Consider the following 10,901-nt stretch of genomic DNA (forward strand, 5'->3'; position numbering starts at 1 on the left):
GTGCGCGAGGCGGGCGGCGCGGGCGTGGGCGTGGGCGTGGGCGGACCGGGCCGCCGCAGGGTAGCCGGCCGAGGACCCGCGCAGAGCGGCGCCGCAAGCGGAGAGCCCGGGAGCGGGCCGGGAGCGTCCCGCCCTCCCGCCCGCCCCTCCCCCGCGGCGCTCGCCCCTCCCCCCTCCTCCCCTCGCGTTGGAAAGTTTCTAGAATCTCTTCCCGGCAGCCTTTGCGGTTCCAACATGGCGGAGCTGACGGTGGAGGTTCGCGGCTCCAACGGGGCTTTCTACAAGGTACGGGCCGCAGGGCGGCCGGGGCGGGAGCTAGGCATTGGGAGCGGGGTCAAGGGTCGCAGGGGACCCCGGGGGCCGAGGCGCGGGCGCAGGCGGCGGCGGAGGACGACCAGCCTGCGGCTGCTGGCGTCTGCCCTCGGCGCGGTTTAACGGTCTCGGGGCCCGGGCTCCGTTATGTTTGGAAACAAGGCGGCGGGTGCTGGCTCGCCTCCTGCCCGGGAGCGTCCCGGGTCGAGGCCTGTAGGACGCGGCCGGGCGGGCCGGAGCCGCGGGCTGGGGTGCGGGCGCGCCGGCGAGGCCCGGCCGGGCGGGGGGCGCGGACGGCGGCGGGAGGCTCACCCCGGCCCCGGGCCGGCCGGCCCTGCCTGGCCCGTCTCCGTCTCGGCCGCGGCGTGGTGGCGGACTCCGAGGCCTCTCCGGTGTGTCGTGCTGCCCCGGGGCCCTGCGAACCCTTGGAGTCCGCGTGGAAACCCGGTCAGGCGGGCGGGCCCGGTGCCTGCGGCCTGGGGAGCGGGCGGCCCCTTCGCCCCTCGGCGTGGGAGAAAAGCGAGTTCTGAAGGGAGGGTTCAAAGGTGAACCGAGGCCAGGCGGCAGGTAGGAGGGACGCCTTTCACCACGGATCCTGGGAAGGTGGTATTTTTTTTTTGTTTTGTTTTGTTTTGTTTTGTTGCTTTTTAAAATTCTCTTCCACGAGGTTCTTTTTGTTTCCTTTGAGAGGAAGCCATGCATTACTGTGGTGTATGGGCTGGGAGATGGGAAGAGGATTCTGGAGTAGAGGAATTTGTTAGGGGCTTCCATTGGAAGGGGGGGTGCACAAGCTGAACACGAAGTCCGAACAATTTATTTTTACCATAGTAACGGCCCCTTCTTTCTTTCTTTTCCTGAAGTGTGCGAGGATCTTAACAAATCAATACAAAACCACCGCAGCTGTTGTCTGTCAGTCATTCTTTCTCTAAGCCAGCATCTCAAATGTTTGAGAGTCTTGGCTATTTTTATGAAGGCCTTCTTCTAGTACATGCCTTCTTCTAGTACATGAGTATTGTGTGTACATAAAACGGTTTCTCACAGGGTTTCATTTCAACGGACCCTTACTCCAAAGGACTTTTACTGGATCTTCCGATTTTCTAATTTTCAGTGTTTTGGCTTTCCTTTTTTCGTTTGCTGATTAACTATGGATTTGATTTGTTATGTGGTAATAACATAGGTAGTTACTCGTGGACAAAGCATGAAGAATTATTTTTTTTTTAAATTTTGTGATTGCAAATTTCCTCAGTTGTCTAACAACGTAGTAATAGTGACTGTTGGAATCTTTAATATGACCTATTAGCATGTAACTCGTTTCATCACACGTTACAGGTTTAAAACATGTCAAGACAAATGATCCAAGCAATATTTGAGTGGTGGTTACATTCTCTGCAACATTTCACTTATGGTTAGCTGTGCCACAAAGAATGAACTTAATACTTCTCTTGCCTAGATGAAGTTCATTATTATGTGTTATCTCCTTACCGTATGGACAAGTTTCAGTTCTCACTTTATTGGTACAGTTTTTAGGTAATAAAGATAAGCAGTTTTTCCTTGCACATTGAAAAGTGACTGTTTCAACAAGTTATTTTGCATCGTGTAGATAATGGAAAATATTTTATGTCAGTCTGCAGTACAATACAATCAGTTTTATTTTCTGTAAAGTTTGGTTGCAATCTTCTGGTGTCTTTTCCCCAGTTATTTCACAAGGAAGGATCTCCTTGTTGAAACTATGAAATATTAGTGGTTGATTATGGTTATATTGAGGATTGAATCTAGAACTTTGTACATAGTAGGAAAGTACTTTTACCATCAAGCCCTTTTCTGAAACCCTCCTTTTTTTCTTCTTCGAGAGATGTTCTCAATAAATTGCCTACTGGTCCTTAACTTATTCTGTTTCATGCTGGTCTTGAACTTGTATTTCTCCTGTCTTAGCCTCCTGGGTAGCTAGTAGGGTTAGGGACAGGTCTGTTTCACAGGGCCCAGTGTATCAATCCCTTTTCATACTCCACAAATCTGGTTATACTTAGACTGGACTCCACCCATTTTACTTGGCAAAGGTTGGGAAGGACATTAAAGCTACATTTTTGTGTATTTTGAACGTTTGGGATTTTTTTTTCTTCCATAATCAATTCTATGTGTGCTTTGTAGAAGATGATAGTCTTCAAGACCTTGGAACATCAAAATGGTAAAAGGGGAAGAGCCCTAACTAGAAATAAACAAATGGAAGTCCTATATATGTACTTCATTATCTTGTAATGGACTTGTGTAAAATGGACTTGTGATTTTTTTTTTTACACAGTGAAATTACCACATACATGGGTTATGTCCATTCTCTTTCCCTTCTTCTCCCACTTCCCCCTACAGTAGTTTTATTACAGAAAAATGAGAAAGGACTCTTCAGGGTGGGCAGGTCTTTCAAGGGGAGGAGTGCCTTTTTTTCTTTTGGATTTGAACCAGGCCAGAGCCTTCCCTATACATGCTTGGAAAGAAATCTACCACTGACCTGCACCTTAACCTCATTTTGAGACATGCTTCAATTTGTCTGTAATGGCCTTGAACTTGCTATACTTCTGCCTCAGCCTACCTAAAAGCTGAGATTATAGGCATGTATCACCACACCTGACTGAAAAAATTCTTTTCCCACAGCCAGCTCACTATTTTCTGCCACTTCAGAAAATAATCGCAGGCAGCTTTTGTTTCCTTTTTTCTAAACTTTGTAAATGTTTTGATAAATGTTAACAATTGTGTGCAGTCATAACCACTGTGATGGATAAAATAGTTGCATCATCTTTTAAAATTCCATGGACCCTTTAGCCTCTAGAGCAGCTGATCTCAGCCTGTGGCTCTCCACCCCTTTGTGTGTAGGGTTTCACAGGGATTGCATATCAGATACTTACATTACAATTCATAACTGTGGCAAAATTAGTTATGAAGTAGCAAAAAAATAATTTTATGGTTGGGCTCACCACAACATGAACTGTATAAAAGGATCGAAGCATTAGGAAGGTTGAGAACTACTGTCCACAGGGCATCTAGTCTTCATAGTTCTGCCCCAGCTAGAATTTCATATGTATGGAGGTAAGTAAAATAATATGTAGTGGTTTGAGCTTGGCTTCTACTTAGCATAGAGAAAGTTAATTTTTCTAATTTAGAAGATAAAAGTGAAGGAATTTTGGAAACGGAAGAGCTGGAAGCTGTTAACACTTCTGTTGTACTTTTTCATTTTAGTGGTATTTTTCAGTGAAGTTCTGAATTTACCAACTTTGTATTTCCCCAGAAATACAAGTACCACATGCGTTTGACTATGTCAACCGTCATTTAAGAGGTATCATCATGCCTTGATCTTTATAGTCAGCCTTGAGGCACTGTTCTTTCACACTGATTAAATGGACTAAAACTTCATAAATTTAGAGTCAGTGAAGAGTTACAGATTTGAAGGAAGTATCCAGTGCCAGGATAAAAAAAAATCCATATATACACAATAACATAGTAAACATGCTAAACAATATGCTAAGCATATTGCTTTTATTAACAGTGTATTTATAATTAAAGATATCCCTTTGCAGCCCTCTAAATTTAGAGATGGAAAAGATGGGGAAGATGTTAAACACTTAGTGGAGGGGTATAATTTGGTATAAAATACCTGCTTCTGTATCTTTCTTACCTAAAGCCAAGTGCTTTTTTAGAAAATGTAGTGAGGTGGAATGTATTACACTCTGAGCTAAAAGACTGAGAAAAGATAAGAATGTATTTTATATAATTCACTTGAACAATGGAATAGTTTGCTAGTATACTTAGTTGTGTATCTCTTGCTGCTATCCTATTTTCAATCAGTGTCCTTAGTTTTATTTCCTGTTGCAGTGGTAAAATACTTTGAAAGCAACTTAAGGGAGAAAAGCTTTATTTATGTATTCATTCATTCATTCATTCATTCATTCATTCATTCATTTTGGGGTGGGTGGGTAGGTTTTGAGACAGGGTTTCTCTATGGTCTTGACCGTCCTGGACTCACTTTGTAGACCAGTCTAGCCTCGAACTCTCAGAGATCGGCCTTTTTCTCTGCCTCCCTGAGTGCTGGGATTACAGGCTTTCGTCACTGTGCCCACCTGGGTTTAAATTTTTATTAGGCTCACAATTCAAGGTTATGATCTATCTTTGAGGGAAGTCTAGGCAGCAGGAGCTTGACATATCTCATCATATTACATCTGTCCAGGGGCAGAGAACAATGGATTAATGCCTGTGTGCTTGTGCTCAGCCCCCTTTCTCTACTCTTATGCAGTCTTATAGCTCCTCTGTGGCCAGTGAATGGTGTTATCCATAGAGGGGAATCTTCCAGCTATTCAGAACATCCTAATCTAGACAGTGTTTCATTGAGACTTCCCAGGGGATTTCTAGATTGTCCGAAGTTGATAATTAAAACAAACTCACATATTACACCAGTCCCCCCCCAACCTTGTCCCCATTTTCATCATTAACGGGCTTTTGAACTGATGTATATGACACTAAACTTTGGGATCTCTGTTTTAAAAGGAACTCTTGGGCTCTTGTGATCTCTCATTTTAGTCTTTGGAAGTGAAGAGTGCAGTGACGTCTGCAAGTGTCATGTCCAAATCTGTGGCATTAACTTTGTAATGTTGCATCGTATAGCTGAATGTAAATTTTTGGTAGTTGAACCCATTGCTTTAATGCTTTATGTCTGAGCTGTATAGTTTCACACTAAGACAGGTTTAAATGGAAGTAGAGCAAGTCACTCAGTTTCTGGCTCCGCTGGAGGCATTTTTTTTTTTTTTTCTGTTGGTAGAGATTAAATATTTGGGGTCTATCTATAGTAGATGGAATTAGCTACATTTAGAGCTCTTATTCTGCTTTAACTGTGTAATTGACAAGTATTGTAATATTCCCATAATTCCCTATTTCTTTAGCTTACTATTAAAAATAAAAATTGAGATTAGTGAAGTTGTGCAGTAGTAGTAGGTATTTTATCACTAGTGAGATGTAAATTAACAGTGAAGCAGTAGAGTTCTGAAGGCATAGTGGCTTTTCAGTGAGTACAAAATCTTAGTTGAAAGTCAGGCTGGATGGCAAATGCCTGAAATTCCAGCACTTAAGAGGCAAAGGCAGGAACATCAGCATTCTAGGTCAGAAAAAGAACAATGGCTAGAGATCAGTGAGTAAGGTGCTTGCTGCCAAGCCTGACAAACTGAATTTGAGCTGGGCGGTCCACATGATGGAAAGAGAGAACAGGCTCCCTGCAAGACATACACACACACAAAATAAATAAATGGTACAGTTTTTTAAAAGTTTCAGGTAAATGTAGGCTTCACTAATGATTACGACCTTGTCAATCTCCTCAACATTAACTTCTGATTTAGGATTTGAGGGAGAAATGGTAGCTACCATAATATTAGGGCTCTTTGTTAAAATATATAGACTCGGATATATTAAGGTGATTTTGAGTTGCACATACTTAAAATATGGCTTTTTTTAAACGTTAAAATTTTAAGTGGAAATGAATGCTCTCAACTACTTCCAGGTTTTGAGAAAGGGTTTTATGTAACTTTGGTTGGCTCTGAGTTTGCAGTCCTGTGTTAACCTATGGAATATTGGGATTATAGCCTGTTCAGCCATATCTCATTTATAGTTTTAATTTTCATTCAGGAATAGTGGCTAAATGTAGCTGTACGGGAGAAAGAAAGCTGGAATCTTTGTTAATTTTGAGACATAGTCTGGAATATCTCAAGATAGCCTGGAACATGATATATGTTTAGCCCAGGCTGTCCTTGAACTAATAACTGTTGCCACTTTTTAGTGCTAGGATTATAGGCACGCACTGATATACCTGACTATTGGATTCAGTTTTTTTTCCTTTCCAATTCTTTCATTTTTTTTAATTTTTAATTATACTTTATTTACTTTGTATCTCCCCCCCCCCCCCATGGATTCAGTTTTGGAAAACAAGTGTTTGTGGTTTTTTTTTTTTTTTTCTTATAGGAGAAGTACATAATAAAACATCTGAAGACAAAAGCTATAAAAACTGTCTAGAGATATAAGGGACTTGGCTGTATTTTTCTTTATGTAGTTGTATGTTTTATGTATTTTGTTTGTGTGTCTTTTGTAAGAGAATAGCTTGACAGCCTATAATTGAATGTTCTGTTAAGCTTCTACATGTATTTCCTCCATACTTAGAGACCTCATGAGGTATGGTTTTGTGTGGGGGTTTTGTTTGAGATAGGGTCTCACTGTGTAGAACTGACTGGCCTGAAATTCATTATAGATGGGATTAATTTGGAACTCCCAGAGATCCATCTGCCTTGCCTGTTCCTTTGGAATGTTGTGATCTAAAGGTGTACACTGCTATACTTGGTCCATGAGATAGCATTTAATTCAAACAAGGAACTGATGATGATGTTATAGCTTGTTCAAGACCATGTTGTTGTCTGGTGACATTTAACTCTAGAGTTTTCACTTCCAGTTGCTTAGTCTATGATACTTTTCTTTCCTTTCCTTTTTTTTTTTTGTTTTTCGTTTTTTAAGACAGGTTTCTCTTTGTAGCCTTGGCTGTCTATACTCTCTTTGTAGACCAGATTGGCCTTGAATTCAGCGATCCTCTTGCCTCTGCCCAGAGTGCTGAGATTACAGGCGTGTGCCACCGTGCCTGGCTTTTCAGAGGTAGAAGGGAACTGAATCAGAGTCTCAGATTCAGGGTCAGGAGCCTTATCAATTGAGCTATCCAGGCCTTCATAAACTTTCCTAAGCTTCCTTAAATGATAGTTTGGAGTAATGGACTATATGTGTCTGTATGTTTTTGTGAATATGGATGAATGTGTGGCACAGACACAGGTGTAGAGAGGCCCAAAGGCCAACTTTGTACAGTCAGTTCTTTCCTTCATGTCACCAAGCTTGTATGGCAAGTGCCTTTGCCTGCTGAGCCATCTTGTCAGTCTGATTTTAACTAGATTATAATTTAGTGATTGTGTTCTCTATCACACTATTAAGAATGATTCTTAATTCCAGCACTCAGGAGGCAGAGGCAGGACAATCTCTGAGTTTGAGGCCAGCCTGGTCTACAAAGCTAGTTTCAGGACAACCAGGGGTTTTTACACAGACAAACCCTGTCTCAGAAAACCAAAAAAAGAGAATGATTTTTAATTTTGTAGTGGATAGTTGTTAGGTTTTATTTAGTTTTTTCATCTGCAATATGAAGTAATTTGGGGGGGGGGTGTAAAAGTTGCTGTATCTTATTTGTGTGTTGACTCCAGGGCCTGTCTATTCAGACTACTTAGATGTTTTTGTTCATGTGCATTTCTAATGTTGTCTCAACCACAGTGAAAAACCTTAGCACCATTGGAGGAAATCTGAGGCCCTGTCCAGCCCCCGAAGTCAGGTTGATTCAAGATTCCTAGTCAGTTTTTGCCTCCTTGGAACCTATTTTCTTTAACTGATATATTATGATGGACTCCTCCCCACCCACACTTAAGTGTAGGGTCAGGCTGTTCTCAAACTTTCTATGTAGCTGAAAATGGTTTTGTATTTCTAATCTTTCTGCCTCTGCTTTGTAAATGTTGGGATTATAGGTTTGTGCTACTATGCCCAGCTGTATAGTGTGATTTTCTTAAGTACAAATAAGTAGTTTTCTAAAATACTACTAGATAGTAACACACTGGGAATGTGGAGGACTGAATTGGGATGATTGTTTTAAAATGGTTTAGGCTGATTCCTGTGACTTTTGCTTTATAAGAAGGTGCTCTTTTCCAAAATGGTAGCTGGCAGCTACTGAACTGAGATAGACCAGTCAGAATTGAGATAGTATTCTTTTGAAAATATAAAGCATAACAGATTGAAATATTTTTGGCCTATTGGGTTTTATTTATTTTACATGTTCTCATTTATTTTAATATGGCTATTTTAAGTACATGATTCATATTTTATTTCTTTGTGATAGTTACATCCTCCACAGTTGTTCACCTCTGTTACTGAGAATGTGAAATACTTTTGAGATATTTGAAGTGTACATACATATTTGTTTAAATGAACTACCTGCTGTAATTTTTTTCTGTCCATGCTAGAAATGGAACTCTGGACCTTTCCCATACTAGGCTACTGCTTTATCCCCAGCCCTGAAGTAAGGTTCTTATGATTTTACATCTCAGTAACTTTGCATTTAGTATTTTTGAATATCAGGACTTTAAAAAGTTTTTTTTTTTTTTTATCCTTAGCAAATGAATAGGAACAAACTATAGCTTTTCTAGGACTAGGTTTTCAAAATAATGCCTGGAATATAAGAAAATTAAGTAATGAAAGCATAGCTTTGCTGATCTGAACGTGCATGTGTGTGTGTGTGTATATATATATATGTATATATAGTTTATAATTAATGTCTACTAGATTGAAAGCCATGGTAAAACTGAACTATTGTCAAATCTCACATTGACTTAATAGCAAATTTCTGTTTTTTTTTTTCACTGAAAACAAGAGTACTTATGGCATGATTGTTTTTTTCTTTCTGTTTTTTTTTTCTTCTTAATATTCTCTTAACTCCTTAGTGTCCTTACTATTCTGCTTTATCCTTAGTATATTTGTGCATCTATTTTGGGAGAGTGACCGGAGAGTTCTTGGTAATATTGATGAAGTTTGCAGAAGTAGCTTCGGTATATGAATAAGTAAAAGAATTAGTCTTGGTTTCCAGACACAGTTGATTTGTTTTATCTTAGTAATTATCTATAAAAAGTTAAATTGTTTTGATTCAAAATGAACATTTTAAATGGCTGTGTATGTGTTGATCCGGTCATAGGTTCTGATATTGCCACAAAACTTCGGGCACACACAGGGTTTTTTGTTTGTTTTTGAGACAGGGTTTCTGTGTGGTCTTGGCTGTCCTGGACTTACCTTGTAGACCAGGCTGGCCTGGAACTCACAGAGATCCTTCTGCCTCTGCCTCTTCCTCCCTGATAGCTGGGATTAAAGGTGTATGCCACCACTCCCAGCTTCAATTACCATCTTTACATGTGCAATTTATTATATTAGTGTGATGTACAAACTTGGTTCAAGCCAAATGTTTTTCTTCTTTTTTCTCCTATTGTTGTTATTTGTTCCTTCCATTTCAGGTAACTCTGTTTATAGCCAGGTAAATGTAATTCCAGATTTCTCTCTATGCTCATAGCATTATGCATGGATACATATTCAGAAATGTTAGAGTTTTTCAGTATGCCCATAAAAAAACTAGAGCCATGTACTTGACTTTTTATGTACAGTGTAATGTATAGTGATTATGTCATAATTTGTAAGAGTATAAAAATCAGACATTTGTCAGTAATCTCCCCTCTCCCCAATAATATGTTGTTTCTATTGGATAGATTTCAAAGAAATTGATAGTTTAGGGGCTTAGGAAGATGGCTCAGTGGATAAAGTACTTGCCATGGAAATTTAAGGACCAGAGTCCAGAAAATCAGAAGCTCATCTAAATGCTGAGTGGTGGGGGTCGGGGTATGGGGGAGAATCCTAGAGGGTAAGTTGGCTGTCTAGGGTAGCTGAATTGGTGAGCTCGGGGTTCAATGAATAAGGCAGAGAATGATGACGGTAACCTATGTCCCAGCCAGAAAAATGTTTATTTGCCCTTTGGATTTGTTCTTACACAAAGCCTGGTCTTTAGTCCATTTTTATATTGGGAATGTCCTTTGTCAGTTACTGAGATTTGTATATTATGGATATTAACCCTTTTACTTAATGTAAAAATGCATGTCTACAAAGATATATGGTATTTAAAAATAATAAGCACTAGGTATTTAAATATAGTAAGCAGCTCAACAGTTTGAAAGTTAATTTGCATATGTGGGAACTAAGTACTTGTGGTACTGATCCGCAGCTTTCTACTTCTAGGATTGAAATTAGAGTGACACCTGACATTTAGTTGTCTGGATTGATAACCCTCTGAACTGTTCCAAAAACTGGGTGGGAAGATTCATAAAGAGACTCAGAAGAGGGAAAATTATAACTTGCTTGTTTGGAAATAAAGCTCATGAGAAATCTTGGTTTACTTTCTTGCCACATGCTTCATAGTGGTGTTGATACAGTCTTAATAGCAAAACTGCTATATTTTAGTTTCACCATTTAGTGAAGTTCTCTTTTTCTTCTCCTGATAATGGCTTTCCCCCTGTATTTTTAACTGCAGACAGTCCAGAAACATAAAGTATTTGAGTCATAAATTAGTAGACACTGATTAAGGGAATATTTACTGCAGTATTTTGGGAGTATGGAGTAGTAACATTAAATGCTCCTCAGCATAGCTTTGAGTGCTTGAGGTTACATCTGTGTAAGAAGCTACAGTCCTTTGCAAGTTGTTTTTGTTTGTTTTACATAAAGTTGCTACCAGGTCTGGGAAGGCACTAAGACGATGTCAGTTGAAGTTTCCATCTGAACAAAAGAAAACAAAACCCGCTATTTTTAGATAGTATTATTCTAGAGGCATGAGTAAGATATTCATTAGACAGTGTATGCTTAATTATATTGGTTTAATTGGAGCCCTGATTAGAAAAGACAGCTGTATGTATGTATGTATGTATGTATGTATGTATGTATGTATGTATGTATGT

The 10,901-nt window shown here is 40.0% G+C and overlaps 1 protein-coding gene across 4 annotated transcripts in view; it reads left to right on the forward strand.

Annotated features, from left to right (window-relative positions):
- The first annotated feature begins 203 nt into the window (after nucleotides 1-203).
- Nucleotides 204-10,901, forward strand: part of Fxr1 (FMR1 autosomal homolog 1) — a 52,668-nt gene continuing 41,970 nt past the window's right edge. For all 4 annotated transcript variants that reach the window (XM_055625840.1, XM_055625843.1, XM_055625844.1 and 1 more), the window contains exon 1: nucleotides 204-285. In XM_055625840.1, coding sequence (XP_055481815.1) covers nucleotides 235-285 — 51 coding nt within the window. In that variant the 5' untranslated portion in view covers nucleotides 204-234. The remainder of the gene's footprint in view (nucleotides 286-10,901) is intronic.

Source organism: Psammomys obesus, unplaced genomic scaffold, assembly GCF_907164565.1.
Source record: "Psammomys obesus unplaced genomic scaffold, mPsaObe1.curated_primary_1811, whole genome shotgun sequence".
NCBI classification, from domain to species: domain Eukaryota; kingdom Metazoa; phylum Chordata; class Mammalia; order Rodentia; family Muridae; genus Psammomys; species Psammomys obesus.